The sequence below is a fragment of the Chiloscyllium punctatum genome, chromosome 26, assembly GCF_047496795.1.
Source record: "Chiloscyllium punctatum isolate Juve2018m chromosome 26, sChiPun1.3, whole genome shotgun sequence".
Lineage (NCBI taxonomy): Eukaryota > Metazoa > Chordata > Chondrichthyes > Orectolobiformes > Hemiscylliidae > Chiloscyllium > Chiloscyllium punctatum.
Genome location: NC_092764.1, coordinates 42,599,200 through 42,618,667, shown reverse-complemented (window position 1 = coordinate 42,618,667; position 19,468 = coordinate 42,599,200). Strand labels below are relative to the sequence as shown.

The window sequence follows — 19,468 nt, the reverse complement described above, 5'->3', positions numbered from 1 at the left end:
TACCAGCCTCTTCCACTTCCTCTGGCAGCTCACTCCATACACACAGCACCCTCTGCATGAAAACAATGCCCCTAAGATCCCTTTTAAATCTTACCCCACTCTCATTAAACTTATGCCCTCTAGTTTTGGACTTGCCCACCTTCGAGAAAAGACTTGTCTATTTACCCTATTTATGCACCCCATTATTTTATAAACCTCTATATGGTCATCTCTCGGCCTCTACACTCTAGGGAAAACAGCCCCAGCCTATTCAGCCTCTCCCAATAACTCAAACTCTCCAACCTTGGCAACATCCTTGTGAATCTTTTCTGAATTCTTTCAAGTTTCACAACATCCTTTGCACAGCAAGGAGACCAGAATTGCATGCAATATTCCAAAAGTAGCCCAACCAATGTCCTGTACAGCTGCAACATGATCTCCCAACTCCTATACTCAATGCACTGACCAATAAAGGCAAGCATACCAAATGCCTCCTTCACTATCCTACCTACCTGCAACTCCACTTTCAAGAAACAATGTACCTGCACTCCAAGCTCTCTTGGTTCAGCAATACTCCCAGGACCTTACCATTAAGTGTATAATTCTTGCCCTGATTTGCCTTTCAAAAATGCAGCACCTCCATATTTATCTAAATTTATTTCCTTCTGCCACTCCTTGACCCATCGGCCCTTTGATCAAGATCCATTGTACTCTGAGGTAATGTTCTACACTGTCAAGTACACGTTCAATTTTAGTGTCATTAGCAAACTTACTAACGATACCTATGTTCACATCCAAATCATTTATGTAAATGATGAAAAGCAGTGGATCTAGTACCAATCCTTGTGGCACACCACTCGTAACAAACCTCCAGTTTGAAAAGTAACCCTTCACCACCACCACCACCACCTTTTGTCTTCTACCTTCAAGCCAGTTCTCCCTGTATTCCATTTGATTTAACCTTGCTAGCCAGTCTACCATGAGAAACCTTATTGAAAGCCTTACTGAAATCCATATAGATCATATCCACTGCTCTGCCCTCATCAATCCTCTTTGTTGCTTCTTCAAAAAAACTCAATCAAGATAGTGAGACGTGATTTCCCACACACAAAGCCATGTTGACTATACCTAATCAATCCTTGCCTTTCGAAATACATGTAAATCCTGCCTCTCCAAACTCCTTCCAACACTTTGCCCACCACCGATGTCAGAGTCCACAGTCTGTAGTTCCCTAGCTTTTCCTTACCACCTTTCTTAAGCAGCGGCAACACGTTAGCAAACCTCCAATCTTCCAGCACATCACCTGTGACTATCAATGATACAGATATCTCAGCAAGGGGCCCAGCATTCACCATCCTAGCTTTCCACAGAGGTAAGGGTAGTTCCGATCAGGTCTCAGGAAATTATCCACCTTTTAAGCTGTCCAGTACCACCACCTCAATAATATGGACATTTTTCAAGATGTCGCTATTTATTTCCCCAGGTTCTTTATTTTCCGTCTCCTCCTCCACAGTAAACATTGATGCAAAATACTCGTTTAGTATCTCTCCCATCTCCTTGATGATATTTAAGGGGCCCTATTCTCTGAAAAGTTACCTTTTTGTCCATAATATATTTGTAGAATCCCTTTTGGATTTTCCTTCACCCTTTTTGCCAAAGCTATCTCGTATCTCCATTTTGCCTTCCTGATTTCACTCTTTGGTATACTGCTACTGCTTTTATACTATTCTAGGAGTTCACTTGATCTCTGCTGTCTATACCTAACATATGCTTCCTTCTTATTCTTGATCAAAACCTCTGCTGTTCAGAAGGGCAGGAAAAAGAGTGGAAGGGCTATAGTCATGAGGGATTCAATTGTAAGGGGAGCAGATAGGCGTTTCTGTGGTCGAAGACGAGACTCCCGAATGGTATGTTGCCTCCCAAGTGCACGAGTCAGGGATGTCACGGATTGACTGCAAAAAAATCTCAAGGGGTAGGGTGAACAGCCAGTTGTTGCGGCGCATGTAAGCATAGTGATATAGGTTTAAAAAAAAGGATGAGGTCCTACAAGCAGAATTTAGGGCATTAGGAACCAAGTTAACAAGTAGGATCTCAGAGATAGTAACCTCAGATTGCTACCAGTGCCACGTGCTACTTGGAGTAGGAATGATAGAATCATCAAGATGAATGTGTGGCTTGAGAGATGGTACAAGAGGGAGGGAGTTCAGATTTTTGGGACTTTGGGACCGTTCTGGGGGAGGTGGGACTATTGCAAATTGGATGGTCTACATCTGGGCCGGACTGGAACCAATGTCCTTTCGGGGGGGGGGGGGGGTGCTTTTGCTAATGCTGTTGAGGAAGATTTAAACTAATGTACCTGGGGGTTGGGAACCAAATGAGGAGGTTAGTGGATAGGAAGGAGATAGTAACTAAAGCCTGTAAGGAACTAGATAATTAAGTCAGTGTGACTAAGGGGAAGAGTAGGCAGGGAGCAGATGATGAACACACGTACTGGTGGTTTGAAGTGCATTTGTTTTAATGCAAAAGTATAGTAGGTAAGGTAGATGAATTTAGGGCTTGGATTAGTATCTGGGACTGTGATGTTTTTGCTATTACTGAGACTTGGTTGAGGAAAGGGCATGATTGGCAACTAAATATCCCAGGATATCGATGCTTCAGGCAGGATAGAGAGGCAGGTAAAAGGGGTGGATGAGTTGCATTACTAGTCAAAGAGGGTATCCCAGCTGTGCTGAAGGATTGCACTATGGAAGACTTTATCAGTGAGGCAATATGGGCAGAGCTCAGAAATAGGAAGGGTGCGATAATAATGTTGGGATTGTATTACAGGCCTCCCAACAGCAAACGTGAGATAGAGGTGCACATATGTAGAGAGATCGTGGAAAGATGTAGGAGCATCAGTGGTGGTGATAATAGATTTTAATTTTCCCAACATTGACTGGGATTCACTTAGTGTTAGAGGTCTGGATGGAGCAGAATTTGTAAGGAGCATCCAGGAGGGTTTCCAGGAGGGTTTCCAAGATCAATATGTAAATAGTCCAACTTGCGATAAGGCCATACTAGACTTCGTGTTGGGAAATGAGTCCAGCCAGGTGGTTGAGGTTTCATTAGCAAATTACTTTGGGAACAGTGATCATAATACCATAAGTTTTAGAATACTCCTGGACAAAGACTAGAGTGGTCCGAAAGGAAAACTGCTAAGTTGGGGGATGACCAAAATTTGGTAGGAGCTGGGGAATGTAGATTGGGAGCAGCTGTTTGAAGGGAAATCCACATTGGATATATGGGAGGCTTTTAAAGCAGTTGATTAGAGTTCGAGAGAGATGTTCCTGTGAAAATGAGGGCTAGAAATGGCAAGATTAGGGAACCATAGATGATCGGTGAAATTATGAGACTAGCTAAGAGGAAAAAGGATGAGTACATAAGGTCTCGGCGACTGAAGACAGGCGAAGCTTTGGAAGAATATCGGGAATGTCGGACTAATCTGAAACAAGGAATTAAGAGGGCAAAAAGGGGTCATAAGATATCCTTAGCGAGCAGGGTTAAGGAAAACCCCTAAGCCTTTTATTCACATACAAGGAGCAAGAGGGTAACTAGGGAAAAGGTTGGCCCACTCAAGGACAAAGGGGAAAAGAGATGCGTGGAGTCAGAGAAAATGAGTGAGATTATTAATGAGTACTTTGCATCAATGTTCACCAAGGAGAGGGACATGGCGGATGTTGAGGTTAGGAATAGATGTTTGATTACCCAAAGTCAAATCAACGTAAGGAGGGAGGAAGTGTTGGGTATTCTAAAAGGCATTAAGGTAAAAAAATCCCCAGGTCCGGATGGGAGCTATCACAGAATGATGAGGGACGTGAGAGAGGAAATAGCTGGGGCTTTAACAGATACCTTTGCAGCATCCTTGAACACTGGGGAAGTCCCAGAGGACTGGAGAATTGCTAATGTAGTGCCCTTGTTTAAGAAGGGTGGCGGGGATTATCCAGGTACTTACAGACCTGTGAGCCTGATGTTAGTGGTAGGAAAGATACTGAGGGATAGGATTTATACCCATTTAGAAAGAAATGGGCTTATCAGTGACAGACAACATGGTTTTGTGCAGGAAAGGCTATGTCTTACAAACCTATTAAAATTCTTTGAAGTGGTGACAAAGTTGATTGATGAGGGAAGAGATGTCGATGTCATATACATGGACTTTAATAAGGTGCTTGATAAGGTTGCCCATGGTCGGCTGATGAAGAGGGTGAAGTTGCACGGATTCTAGAGTGTTCTAGCCAGATGGATAGACAACTGGTTGGGCAACAGGAGTCAGAGTAGTAGTGGAAGGATGCTTCTCAAAATGGAGATCTGTGACCAGTGGTGTTCCACAGGAATCTGTGCTGGGACCACTGATATTTGTGATATACATAAATGATTTGGAGGAAGGTGTGGGTTGCCTCATTAGCAAGTTTGCAGATGACCGTAAGATTGTTGGAGTAGCAGATAGTGAAAGGGGACTGAGAGAATACAGCAGAATATAAATAGATTAGAGAGTTGGGCAGAGAAATGACAAATGGAGTTCAATCCAGACAAATGCGAGGTGATGCATTTTGGAAGATCCAATTCAAGAGCGAACTATACAGTAAATGGCAAAGAACACAGAAGGTCAGGCAGCATCTGAGGAGCAAGAAAATAGAGTTTCTTTGTTCTTTGTTTTTAATTTCTCTCGTCATCTCTCATTCCCAACCTTGCCCTTCACCCTAAGAGGAACTTACTGTCTTTGGACTCTAATTATCTCAATTTTGAAGACTTCCCATTTTCCAACCATCCATTTACCTGCAAACATCCGCCCCCAGTCAACTTTTGAAAGTTTTTGTCTAATAACATCAAAATTGCCCTTTCTCCAATTTAGAACTTTAACTTTTAGATCCGGCCTATTCTTTTCCATCGCTATTTTCAAGGTAATATCTTTGAAGAACCAATACAGATTTCGAAACAAGCACTCTGCATTTGGAAATTTTCATAAACTGAGGTAACTTATTCCATCAATTGCTTGGAATGAACTCCTTGGGAGAAACTATTATTTCATCTAATTTCAATCAGATCTTTTGAACTGAATTCAAAGCTTCTAACCATGTTTTTAAAAAATTGTTAATCCTAGTTTCTGCTAAGGCTTCTGCCTTTTTTCTGCTATTACAAACATCACAATACAAACAAAGTTTAATTTACACTCCTGAAGGCCATCAGTCATTTGTTTTCTGGCACATGCTGGTATAAAACTATGGTTCTGAAAAGACTGACCTTATTAATTAATAAAGCCCTTCACACAATTAGATAAAACATTGTTTAAAATCCAAACCCTTGGAGGGGAAAACATCTCACACCTTTCATCACAACAGTAAAGGAACAGCAATGTGGTTCCAAGTCAAGGTGGAGAGTGACTTAGAGGGGAATTTCCAGATGATGTTCCCATGCATCTGCTGCCTTTGGTCCTTTCATATGATAGATGGTGTGGATTTGGAAAGTGCTGTTGAAGGACCTTTGTGAGATACTTTATTCATCTGTTGTGTTGTGTGGCAGAATTCCGAACCTCTGATCTGACCTGCTGTTGTACCCTCAGTACTTATGTGGCCAGTCCAATTTCAAAGTTTAAGTTTTGGTCATCATTGTCTGACACGTGTGACACAAATCTCACTTCCCACTTATCAGCCCAAGCCTGGATTTGTCTCAGTCTTCCTGTATATTGACATAGACTATTTCAGTATCTGAGGAGTCTCAAATGCTGCTGAGCATTGTGAAATCATGAGCAAACATCCCCACATTTGAACATGATGAAATAGCTGAAGGTGGTTGGGCCTTGGAGCATAGTGGAGTACTATATCCAGAGCTCCAAGCTAATGTTCAAAACCCATCATGGCAGATGGTGAAATTTGTATTCATTGAAAACCTAGAATTAAATGATGGTCTAATGACAGCCACGTAATCATTGTCAATTTTCAGACAAAACCCATGTGGTTCACTAGTGTGCTCTAAAGTAAGGAATTATGCCACCCTTAGTCTTTCCTGCGTTTGATTCCAGATCCACAGCAATGTGTTTGACTTTTATCTGCCCTCTGAAATGGCTTAGCAAATTACTCAGTTGTATCAAACTGTTACAAAGTCTAAACTAAAAGAAAGTTCAGCAGCTCAGCACTTGGGACAAAACAGCCACTGAGATTCGAACCCCACTGAGCACATTAAATAGTTACTTACTCTACTATCAATTATCAGCATGTACTGGCTACTGCAGCACTGTCCAAGAGAATATTTCAGTTTTTCTCTCACTGGATTTTAGAAAGGTAACATCTGACACCACTGTAAACATGTATTTCAAGGAAACAAAATCCTAAGCAATAAATCAACCATTTAAATGAATGAATAGTTAATAAAAATAGTTCGTAGAAAATGCCAAGCAGCAGGGCTAATTTTTTTGTGCTTTTTCTGATGAAAAGCAGAGGAAGTAAGAAACCAATTAGGTCCTAAGTCCTGATCACCAGGGTAGGAGGGGAGGAGATCTCCAACCTAAGAATTGGATTTAATTAACACTGACCTTGATTCATCTCTGCTACACTTCAAGCTGACCATGGCAAAATCCATAGGAATTAACGGTTGGAAGTGAGTTGCCTTTCAACTTGAGTCATTCAGTTCTTCCCTGCCTGCTTTGTGGGTTAGAGTTTTGGCAAGGTAGGGGAGACAGGCACACTCTCTGTTCTCTCACTTGTCCCATGTGCACACCCTTCTTATCTCTTCCTCCCACCCCAGGGCATTTTAATTATAATCCTTTCAGGGAGATTCTACCAACATTGTAAAGAACCCCTTCTTCCCTCACCCACAGCCCACTCACTACCCAACAGGGAAAGTCTTTCCCCAAAACCAGTTGGGAACCCAGAGCCTCTTTCCAGTGGGTATTATGTTCCTTCCAGTTGCTCTTCTACAGTGCCTGAAGGCTCACTGCTACTGCTGTTCCAAGAGCACCAGCCTCCTGCTGAATGAAATTACAGTTGCACAGTTTGCTGCTATTCCAATCAGAGATTCTGATCTTGACCACGTTTTCCACAGTGAGTCTACCAGCAGCAATTGTGGGAAAGAAACAGCCTCTGATTGACAACACATCTCTTCAGACAATCTTGCAATTACGCTTCCTGCATTTGGAACACTGGTGTTGGGCAAGTGGGATACTTCAGTGTGCTACATCATGACCCAAGTTGGACAAACTGATATACGTGATATGCAGCAGCAGCCAATGTATGCTTCTTGAATAGCATCTTGCAGGGCAGTGTCACTACCTGACAAATTCCCTTCCAAGTTAGACACCATGTTGCCACTTCTTGAGGGCGATTAAAGATAGACAGTAATAAATGGCTTAGCTAATGATGTTAACATTGCATTTTTTTCTCAAAAAAGAGCCCAGCTTACTTCTGTTTAATAGTAATTGCCTTTGTTAGAATTAATTTGTAAAATTAATTTGCCTTGGGTGGAGCAGTTGTCTATGATCATAATTAGTCAGTCCATCCACACTCAGCCTAACGAAGGACTCTCAAAGAGGGAACCTTGGTTGTGACACTTCATAATGTTTAGTAATATTTAGTTTCACATTTTCAGAAGCAAAAGCATATCAACTCCTGAGCAATTTTACTACTAAGGCCACCCACTTGAGAGATGGTGGGTGAAACCATGTAATTTTCTACTTCAGGCATGATACAGAAATGCCCTCAAATTTCCACTTTCTTGCCATTATTGCCAATTGTGTTGCATCTGCTGTATTCCAAAGGAGCACTCCAAAATTTGAGTGTTAATTTGTATTGCATTCCCTAATAGATTTATCATTTCATGTAGTTTTCTCATATTTGTAGAATGCATTTTGTCTAAGGTTGCAATGTAAGATTGGCATAAACAAAGAAATCAGTCAAAAGTTCTTGATGAAATTATAATCGGAATTTCATTTCCTCTTTTGTCAAATGGCAAGCAAATGTTGTTTGGCCTTATCGTGATTCTTGAGGCATCAGATATTATAATTTAATGTTATATAGAATTTCAAGTAGCGTAGAAAATGTTAACCTGGAATATTACTTCAACTGAAACTACAAGAATATAAATTGTACAAAGTCACTTATTAAATCAGAAAATATTTCATCACAAAAATTGATAAACTTCCAAACAGGTAATCAAGACAAAAATGCTGGAATAATTTTAAAACAATAGGAAGATGGCAGGATCTCTTGAGAAGAATTAATTTTCATGTCCAAAGCCCTTTTTCATCTGTAGTTATATGGTTACCCTGTAGATAACTAGAGTTATTTACAGAAATTTTTAAATTTAAGGTTGAATATGCAATTGTGCAAACATAGTCAAAGACAGCAGTGTTAAGCTTGATTTTTAATCAACAAATCTAACCAGCTAATAGCATAAGTTTTGAAGCTCTGTTAATAATCTGTAGTATGAATAAACAGATACCAGTTTATAGGTCAGTTTTCAATCTCTGTCTCTCATGTTTTCTTTCTTCCGACCTCCATATCACCTATATTCCACCATCCCTTTTTCCGTTATATCTCTCTGTCTGTCTCTCTTTTATCCCCCCTCTCCCTCATATTCCATTGCCTCCTCTCCCATTATCATGCTCAATACTGCATCAACAGCTTATGATTCAAGACTTAAGCATGTAATCTAGACTGACACTTTTTCAGTGCATCATTGGGAAGGTACTGCCATTGAAACTGTTACATTTCAAATTAAAAATTGAATCAGTTCAGTCTCTCTGCACAGATGAAAATGGTGTTAAAAATGATCCTCTGACCATATTCTAAATTTCAAACTGGTTTTGTTTTCCTTCACTTGCTCCCACACTGTCCAAATTGCTCCAGCATCTATAGCCTTTTGGAAAGAGAATTCCATATTCAGTATTGTTTGTGTAAAAATCCTGGTTTCATTGCTTAATGACTTTTTGTTCTAATTTAAGCTGGGACATCTCTCCTGATCCACAATTCCTGATGCCAGGAGTGTCATGTTTCTGCTCAGTGATATTATTTGTATATTCAGTGCTGTCTTGCAGCGAAAATCCATTGCTTCTTTAAAATTTCCACAAATCAATTGCAGATCAGTCATCCCATTTCATAACTAACAAGTCCCCATACTGTTTGCTTGATTTATAAATCCTAGTGTATTCTTCCGTTGGCCAAAGGAAATGTAATATAATTTTTTTTTAAATCTTTCAATAACTTTGGAAACTCAGTCAAAGCACAACTCGATTATCTGTTGAGATAACTTGGTTCCCTGTCTAGAGGCATTGTTTTTTCTCTCCTCCAGCGAAAACCATTTTGTTTTCAAACATTTGATGTGGGCTGCAATTACTATGTAGTGTAATTCCAATGAATGGAAATCATGTATTGGTTATTTTCAAATCTAACATTTGGTGCACATAAATTTTATGTTCAATATCTGCGTATGCGTTGTCAATCTCATCTTGTTTATTAAGGAGATATCTCGAGAACAACACTTTGGGGTTGCTTTAGCTCTGAAGCTGCAATTCAGTTTTGTCTATTAGACTAAAAAATTGATTGTCTAGTATTGGAAATTTAGTCAGATTAGTTTGCTTTCATTGTGTGAAAAGAAATCTGACGAGCTTTATATTTCTAAAATTATTGCACTAATGTCACTTTAAAGGTCTGTCTTCAAGTTGGTTGCCCAGCAACAAAATTAACCCGCATTCAGGTGTGGATTGTATTGCAGTTTCGCTAAACAGATACTTTCATGCCATGTCATTTGGAAGTGTATGTAAATCAGTGTTTACAGGCAATTCCAAATCCATCCTGGACTAAATTTGCGATGCGAACGAGCTGTTGTACTTTCAATGCATAGACATTATGTATTGTGTAACTGTTGACTGCTAGAATAACTATGTCCAGTGCCATCCCATTAGTGCACATACTTGCTTCAGTTTTGATATTTTAGTAGATTAATAACTCCTGCCTTATGCTCAATAATATTCATTTGAAAAAGATAATTTCGAATTAGTTTTTACTAATAAAGCACAGTACAAAAAAGGCCCTTCAGATCACCCCACTGTCTCCACTGGTTTAAAAGCAACAACCTAACATTTCTAATCCCATTTTCCAGTACTTGGCCCATAGCCTTGTGTCCCTTGGCATCTCAAGTATAGATCTAAATACTTGTTAAATATTATGAGGGTTTCTGCTTTTACCCACCACACTCGGGGTGAAAAAGTTTTCCCCACATCTCCTCTAAACTTTTTGCCCCTTACCTTAAATCTACACCCAGTCATTGATCTCTCAATCAAGTGGCTAAGTTTCTTCCTATCTTTTCTATCTATGCTCTATTGTTAGGTAGTAGATGATGCTTCATTTTATAAATAAGGAGTCTTTTAGTTGCTTACTACATTTTTTTTCAAATTGGTGTGCATTTTAATTTATTGAGTCAAAGCCAAAAGTTGTAATTTAAAAAGGTACATTTTTGACATTAAAGAACAAATAAATACATTTACAGGTTGTTGGTTCAGCATTTGAAATAACAGCCTGCACTAAGAAATTCATATGATTAGCAGTGTGCCTCTACATGAGGGAAAACTGTGCAGACTGGGCTTGTTTCCAATGGTGCTTACAAAGTGAAGGGTGACTTTTGGAGAGGGATTTTAAACATGATCCTGAGTCCAGTGTTCAGCAGCATGACTTGATCTTTATTTGGAATTGCTTTACCACACGTGTGTGATGAGTTTTCGTTTTGTATTATCAGGAGTTTGTTGGGGTAAATGGGGTATAGGGATGTTTACTCCGGCCATCTTACCAATGACAAGAGGTCACCAATTGGAAATATCATTCAAAAGTAAGAAGTGAAATGAATAGTCATTTGCGAAGAGTTGTTATTGCATAGACTACATTACTTCATTAAGTTAGAAACTGTTTAAATGAAGATAAATATTTGAAACATGATCATATGTAGTTGTGAGGGAGAGTAGGTCAGTGAGATTAGTTTTAAGTTGTTTTAACAATAGCCAGCAGATGGACCAAAAAGCCTCCTTTTATGCTATGGCATCCTATAACTGCAACAGTGCCAGATAGCAAAGAACAGATTCTTCCATAAATACTGGATTAGTGGTGCTGGAAGAGCACAGCAGTTCAGGCAGCATCCAACGAGCAGCGAAATACCATAAATACCACAACCTATCAGTAAAGGAAATAGTTCCCAGCTCCTTTATTGGGTCTCAGAAGCTCATTAATAAGTCTGCTTCTGGAACGGTGTCCACCTGCTGAAGATTCGAAAATCATAGCAAAAACTGGAAATGATTCTTCCTTGAATTGGTATAAAGTGGTTAGGCTTATTCAAGAAAAATGTGCGGTGTCATGAGGAAAGTACAATTGATCGGGAGAATAGTCAATTGATTATTTTCTCTTGAAGAGTGCAGAAAGAGACCATTTAGCCCATTGAGTCTGCACTGACTGTCTAAGGACCATTCTATCCGACCCCTGTAAGCCTGCACTTACGATGGCTAATCCACCTAGCCTACACATTTCTGGACACGATGGTCAATTTAGTGTAGCCAATCCAATTAACTTGCACATCTTTGGACTATGGAAATAAACCAGAGCACCCAGTGATAAAACTCCGCAGTCACCCAAGGCTCAAATCAAACTCCGTTCCTAGTGCTGTGAGGCATCATTGCTGTGCCATCCAAACGTCTCTAGCTTGTTAAAGCATTCAAGTGTTAACACAGACTCAAAGTGAAATTGTAGGATAGAGCAGGACACACTAATATTAAAATTGTTCGGATTAAAGTAACAGAGGTGTGGGTTTGGATGTGAAAATCAAGGACTAGGGAAAAGTAACATTTAGTAAGTCTTATCCACAAGGTAAAAACCGAGCTCAAACAGGATAATATAAAAACTGACAATGAAATTGACACTCAAGATGGTAATTTGGACTGAGGTGAGGTGCTAGCTAACATTTGAGTTTGATTATCTTTCACACTAACTAAAAATTTGTTAAGACCATCCATTGTAGTTTTGAATTTATTTCGTGAGGAATCTGCATTTAAAGAGTGGTGTGACTGTACAGCACCAACATTGTAAACCTCTACTGTTCTGAGCTCTTTCCTGCCCCTAACTTTAATACGGAACCTTTAATCATTCCTTCCTCATCTCCACAACAATATTGTTGGGCCTCATTGCAGTGGTGCACTGGAAGATAAGCCTGGCTATTCTCGGAGTCATCATAACAGTTAAAGATTTTATCAAATTATTCAAAATTCCCCAATCTACCAGTGTTTTAGATCCAGATTGACAGAAAGCATGACTGAGTTTTTTCTGTAAATAACAAGATGACTATTTATTAGATTGTGCATCACCTGAGCTAAATATAAACCAGATTAGTGGTGCTGGAAGAGCACAGCAGTTCAGGCATCATCCAACAACTGCTGTGCTCTTCCAGCACCACTAATCCAGTATTTGGTTTTCAGCATCTGCAGTCATTGTTTTTACCTAAATATAAACAGGCCTGTACACTGACTCAGTCCAGCTTGTTTGTAATTGTAATTGTCTGTGCTTGTAAAGCACAAAGTGAAATTTCGATAAGTTAGAGATTAAATTACTAGGAGAACTAAATCACCACCTGTAGGTTGTACATGAAGTGTTCATGATTTCTTTTCCTGAAAATAATAACATGTTGCCAAATAATTCACCTTCAACATTATAATCTTCATTGGTTGATTGTTGCATATTCTAGGTTTTTGTGTTTGTATTATATATACTGTCTAGGTCAAATCTTTGATGTGCAATATGGTTAGAAGCAGGGTAATGCAGTTATTAGTTTTGCAACTTGGATTATATCAATGGATTTTAAGGAAAATTAGTACATTTTCAGAGATTGGTTTGTCAATATAGCTTATAAAGTTCATCTATGATAAATGGAACAGACTTGTTTTTCCACTTAAAATTCCTTATGTTTAAATTTAACAGTGGATTCCTGTATTGTCCTATCTGAAGAATGGCGACACTGTTTGGGGATTTACTTCACAAGAATCAACAGCACTGCAACCTTTTCAATTTCCAATAACAATTCACTTAGGGGACTTCAACATGGATGGCTTCCCTGATGCCTTGGCAGTACTGAAGAACATTTCAGGGAGGTAGGCTGCTTTTTGTTTTGAACAGCCACACTAAGGATGGTTGCAAAGAATTTTTTAATTACCCTACTGTGCTATTTTAAAATATTTAGTGCATGTCCTGTAATGCTGCTTACCTAAAAAGCTCAGGGAAGCTAACAGTCACCAGTAAAAACCTATCCCAGGACTGAAAAGGTTGGCAACTCTAAACAAGCTAAAAACCCAGCTTAATGACTGTAGCACGTCAGTGCTTCGAAGTGGCTTAGTAAATTAACTTCCTTATTGCATTACAATTCAGCATATTTATTAGGAAATTAACATCATGTTCTGTAAATATTTTCTTTTTTGTTAAAACTGAACATCACTTCCAGAAAATAATTGCCATCACAGAATGTGATGGGATGTAAATCTACATTGAAAGAAATCCGAACAGCACAGAAGTGTAATTTTTGCATTTCTGGGTTTTGAAAAATATAAAAATGAACAAAGCACAGGTCCAAAATACATTTGTTGGGATCTCCCCATGCTCCTGCTATCCTGTTCCTCCTGAATTCCCTTCAGGTGGTCTAACTGTATAAGATGTTAATTGATTTGTTTATCTGATGACTGTGGTTTTTGACCTCCTGTCCTTTAACTCTGATTTGGAGGTGCCAGCATTGAACTGGGGTGGACAAAGTGTTAGAGTCCAACAGGTTTATTCGGAAACACCAGCTTTCAGAGCACTGCTCCTTCATTAGGTGGTTGGGGAGTATAAGCCCATATGATATAGAATTCTATGTTGTATAGTCCTATACTCCCCAACCACCTGAGGGCGGAGCAGTGCTCTGAAAACTGGTGCTTCCGAATAAACCGGTTGGACTATAACCTGGTGTTGGGATTTTTACCTTTCGTCCTTCAACTGGAATTTATGCCCTGACTTTAAGGTTGACTCGAGTTTTCATCCTGTGTCGAGAGTTAGATGACCTCTGTTGCTTTCTCACCATGACTTTTCTCTGTTTTACTTTCTTATGGTCTTGATCGATTATGTTCTGAAACTGATATGTCCATTGGTAATTAGTTTGCCATTAATAATTTAATTGGCAAAGTATTCATCATTGTTGAGTTTTGTTGCTCTGTAATTGAGTGGAGCTAATTCCCAATCTGGATTCTCATGTATTCGTAACTTCACAATCTTTACTGCTTTTTCTGCTTCTCTTAATGTGGAGCAAGTGGAGGGCTTGCCACCTGGTCAATGTCTGCTTCCAGAGCAAACTTACTGAAACCCTTGCTCATAAATTGTCTAATATTATTTTTTCCAGGAAAGTGTGGATCACAAAGACATTTTTTGGTGTTGTGATTGTTGAATCTGCTGTGGTTAAGTGCAGTCTTGCAATTTGAATCTATACTGAATATTAAACTAAGACTAAATACATTTTCCCTTTAAAATCCAGCATATCCATTGCTAGCCTTATCCATGGTCTTTCTGGAAACGATTAAATAATTGGCACTGTAAGCACTTCACTGTGTATGGCAGACATTTGGTGCAACAAGGTGTAATCCTAAACAAAAACAGAAATTGCTGGGAAATCTCAGCAGGTCTGGCAGCATCTATGGAGAGGAAGCAGAATTCACATTTTAGATCCAGTGACCCTTCTTCAGAACTATTAGCTATTGATGTAGACCAAGACTCTACATGTTCTATAGGACTAAGATCTTTCAATTCTCCTTGATCCATTGTTGCCCACTGGAGTGTGACTGCTGTTGGATTAAACATATCATACTTGTGTCTCATCAGCCAAAGCCTTCAACTTTGTATGTGTAGAAGGTTTTTTGAAATTTCTTATGATTCCAGAAATGTTATCAAAGGTTATAGTTATTTCATCCTGAAGTTTCAGTCTCACGTTGAGATCTGCAGTACTTTTACATTCTCCGGTAACTGCTGATGCTTTCCTGTCTATGGTGCGTACTTTTGGTCTGTCTCCATCAAAATTCTAAATGTGATGTAGACTAATTTTGATGTTTCATCTGTTTTTATTTGGATAAGGATTGCTCCTACTCCTGTGTATGACATGTTGCTAATGTAGCAAGTCTGCCCAGATTGTAAAATGCTCAAACATCAGCAGAAAGTAGCTTCTGTTTAACATTTTCGAAATCTGCACTCTGTTCCTGACTCAAATTATTGCTGGCTTTTTTCCCCCCAAAGGCTTTCTTATGGGTTGAATTTTATTGGTTAACTTGGACATAAACTTTCCCACTTTGTTCGCCATGTCTAAGAAGCACAGCACATCATTCAGTACCAGATACTCACTGAGGGCGCTGTGGCTTTCTTTGGATTCAACATGATGCCTTGACCAAAAATAATATATCCTAGAGATGTAATTGGCTTAGAATATTGGCATTTCTCACTAAGGCCTGAGTTCTGTGATGCAGTTAACATGACCCTGACTCTGTCATACTGTTCCCTCCTCATTTTTTCATATGGGGATTATTATGCTTTCTTCTATGTTAGACTGTGTAACAATAGCATGCATTAGGGTGTCATTCTGTTCCAGGATTCAAACGTCGCCCTTTGGAAAATCTCTGATATAGAAGAGATTCCAAGAACCCATTACTTGCATCCAGTTTGTTGCCAATTTTGCCAAGATATCATTAACTTATGAAATAGTATGGGTTTCCCTTCTAATTCCTTTCTTTAACTCATTGAGATTAACTCATAATCTTATTGTAGTTCATCTATGTTATTGAGTAGTTGAGATAGTTGCAAAGTCTCTCCTGGAGCTGCTATCCTTACCTGGCAACTCTGAGTGAGTACTTGAGTTTTTTTCTCTCTCCTCACTTGCTAAATATTCCAATCCTTATTTTTCCTTTGTAGATTGTAGAAGTTTGGTTTGAAGTCTTCTGAGGTTCTTGCTCCTTATCCCCAAATAAGGATCTTCAATTCCTCATGTACTGTATCATTTCTATACTTAGGTTTGTATCTGGTAAATTATCAGAAACAACTGTCTTGTAGTGGCTGAGATCATTCTCTTCACGTGCCCATTCTATGTTATCTGTTTTCTTAATGATGTCAGAATGATGTGGTCAGCTACATCATAATTTACATGGATCTTGTTATTTCTCTCTCACTCTGAAAAATTGGAAATTTTCATATGTTCATAAGAAATGTACTGTTTGCAGTCATTGCAAATCAGAAATGAATGCAACCATATGATATTCCTTTGCCTGTGATCAAACTGTACCTATTTACAATGTAGCAATAAATGTTGTGGTGATGGGAGAAACTTCAAAGCTGATTGTATGAATATTTAACTCCAAAACTGATCATAATAGCGAAGCACAACTACAAAATCTATTAGTTTTTATAGGTGAAGCCTGTTTGATCCATATTTGACACATGAATTAGTCATTCGCAAACCAGCATTTTCATAACAGCTCATTTTTTTCATAATTGTACCAAAATTATTAAATCTCAGAAGCTATTGCTTATTGCATGAAGTAAAAATAGATCTGCTACAACTGTTAAAGTTATAATATATAACAAAAAGATGTCAAACCCTTGCCCTACTTTCTTCACCCTTTGAAATAAATTGAATGGGATTAGCCAGTCCACTTGAATCAAAAACATTAAATTTCTGTGAGAGAGAAAAATTATACAACCTAGAAATACCAATATGAGCATTTGGATGGTGACAGCATGAATTAGCTGAGATAAGCTTTGGAGTAAACTTAAAAAAAGGTCAATACTTCTCTTTGCACTTATGCACATTATCGAATCACAGATTGTTCTGGTACATTAAGAAGCCAGACAGCCCGTCAGGCTTTCATGGGCTTTCTAAGCATTTTGATTTAGAACAAATCTCCCATCGTTTCTCTGTAAGCCTGTACATTGTTTCTGTTTATGTCCTCATCTAATGCCCTTTTGAATTCCTTAATTGAATCTGTCTCCAATCCACTTCCAGGCAGTGCATTTCCAACTATTGTGTGGGGAAGTTTTTTTTTCTCACTCCTCATTCCTTCCCTTGCCAAATACTTCAAATCTTTGCCTTTTGATTCTCCATCATCTTATGAGTGGGAACAAGTCCTCAGTCTCTATCCTATCCAGATCCTACAAGATTTTGAAGTCTTCTATCAGTTCTCCTCTTGGCCTCCTCTTCTCCAAGGAAACAGTCATAATATTTCCAATCTGTCTCCCTAACTGAGGTTTCTCATCCCTGGAAGCATTCTTATCAACTTTTCTGCACTCTGTCAAATACATTTAAGTCCTTTCTGAAGTGATGCTCAGAGCATTACATGATATTCCTTTTAGCATGTAATTCATGACCTAAATAAATTAAGCATAACTTTCCTATTCTTGTACTTTATGTCTGTATCAATGAAACCTAAAATGCTATTTGCTTTATTAATGCTCTGTCTACCTGTCCTGTCACCTCTAATGAATTATGCAGACAGACACCCAAGTCTGTGCTCCTACACATCCTATCGAATAGTGCCCTTTATTTATGGTGACTCTACGTATTCTGTATTACCTCCTATTTCTTTACACTGAACTTCATCTGCCACCCGTCATCCACCTTATCAACATGCCAGTGCCCTTGTGAAGTTCTACACTGTATTTTGAATCATGTGAAAGCTTTGAAATGATCCATCTTCCTCCGCATTCTAAGATTCTGATCATTTATGTAAGTCAGAAAAAGCGGCAGTATATATACTGACCTCAGAGTTCCACTATAAACCTTCCAACCTGAAAACACGTCCATTAACAATTATTCTGTTTCCTATCCTTGAGCCAGTTTTATCTATGTTACAATTGTCCCTTCTGTTCCATGAGCTGTCATTTTCCTCAAGTCTGTTCTGTGATACTGTATCAAATGCCTTTTGGAGGTCCATATATGCCATATCAACAACAATGCCCTGATCAATCTTCTCCGTCACTCTCAAAATAAGCTCCAGCAAGTAGTTAGACATGATTTTTCTTTAACATGTTCATTGTGGCTCTTCCAAGTTAACCCATATTCTTCCATGTGACAACTATTTCTCTGTCAAATAATTGTTTCCAAACACTTTCCCACCTTCAAAATTAACTGTCTTTATTTGTAGAGCTTATCTTTACACCATGTTTTTGAACAAGGGCATAATGTTTGCAATTCTCCAGTACCTCCCTTAGATCCAAGGAAGGATGAAAGATGGTTGTCAGTCCTTCTGCAATTTCTGTTTACTCCATTCCAATTCCTTAAAGGCATCACATATGGTCCTTTTTTTATCAGTTTCAAATATTGATTGCCTATGCAGTACCACTTTCATATCAGTTTAAGCCATTTTAGTAATGAGGTTACTCCTGTGGCATCGTGGCCTGAGCTGCATCTGCCTCATTGGTAAAGACAAATACAAACACCTCTGCCATGACTCCTGCCCCCACATGTAATTCCTCCTTTTGGTCCCTGATCAGTCCTGCTCCTTTTCATATCCATTTACTATTGATGCACCTATAGAGTACTTTGGCTGACCAACTAATAGCATACTTTGAAGGTAAAAACAAGGACTGCAGATGCTGGAAACCAGATTCTAGATTAGAGTGGTGCTGGAAAAGCACAGCAGTTCAGGCAGCATCCGAGGAGCAGGAAAATCAACGTTTTGGGCAAATGCCCTTCATCAGGAGTAGAAGCAGAGTGCCTGCAGGGTGGAGAGATAAATGGGAGTCTCATTTATCTCTCCAACCTGCAGGCACTCTGCCTCTATTCCTGATGAAGGGTTTTTGCCCAAAACGTTGATTTTCCTGCTCCTTGGATGCTGCCTGAACTGCTGTGCTTTTCCAATAACATACTTTGACACTGTTCATAAAGGAGGACACAATAACATATCAGAAGTATTGGAAGCTTGGGGTTTAGTGAGAGGGAGATACTGAAGGAAATCAGTATTAGTATGGAAATGGTGTACAAGGAAACCTGATATCACGGCCTGATAATCAACATTACAGTACTTAAGGAAGTGGCCCTAAAAATAGTGGATGCATTTGGTGGTCATCTTCCAGGATTCTGTCGAGTCAGTATTTGGAATCTATGCATTGGCTGGTAGCCCCTCTATTTAAGAAGGGAAGCAGAGAGAGTCAGCCTGATGTCAGTAGTGGAGAAAAATGCTCAAGCCCCTTTATATTAAAAAAAAATCAGTCACAGTATTCAGAAAACAGTGACAGGATTGGATAGACTTAGTATTCATTTATCAAAGGGAAATCATGCTTGACAAATCTTCTGGCATTCTTCGTAGATATAACTAGTAGAATTGATGAAGGAACGCCAGTGGATGTGGTTTATTTGTACTTTCAGAAGGCTTTCAATAAAGTCCTACATAAGGGCGGCATGGTGGCACAGTGGTTAGCACTGTGCCTCA

General features: G+C 39.0%; 1 protein-coding gene across 1 annotated transcript in view; it reads left to right on the top strand.

The window, feature by feature from the left end:
* The window catches only part of itfg1 (integrin alpha FG-GAP repeat containing 1), a 251,148-nt gene that overhangs the window by 111,399 nt on the left and 120,281 nt on the right, over positions 1–19,468 (top strand). The window contains exon 10 of the mRNA XM_072596239.1: positions 12,960–13,129. Coding sequence (XP_072452340.1) covers positions 12,960–13,129 — 170 coding nt within the window. The remainder of the gene's footprint in view (positions 1–12,959; positions 13,130–19,468) is intronic.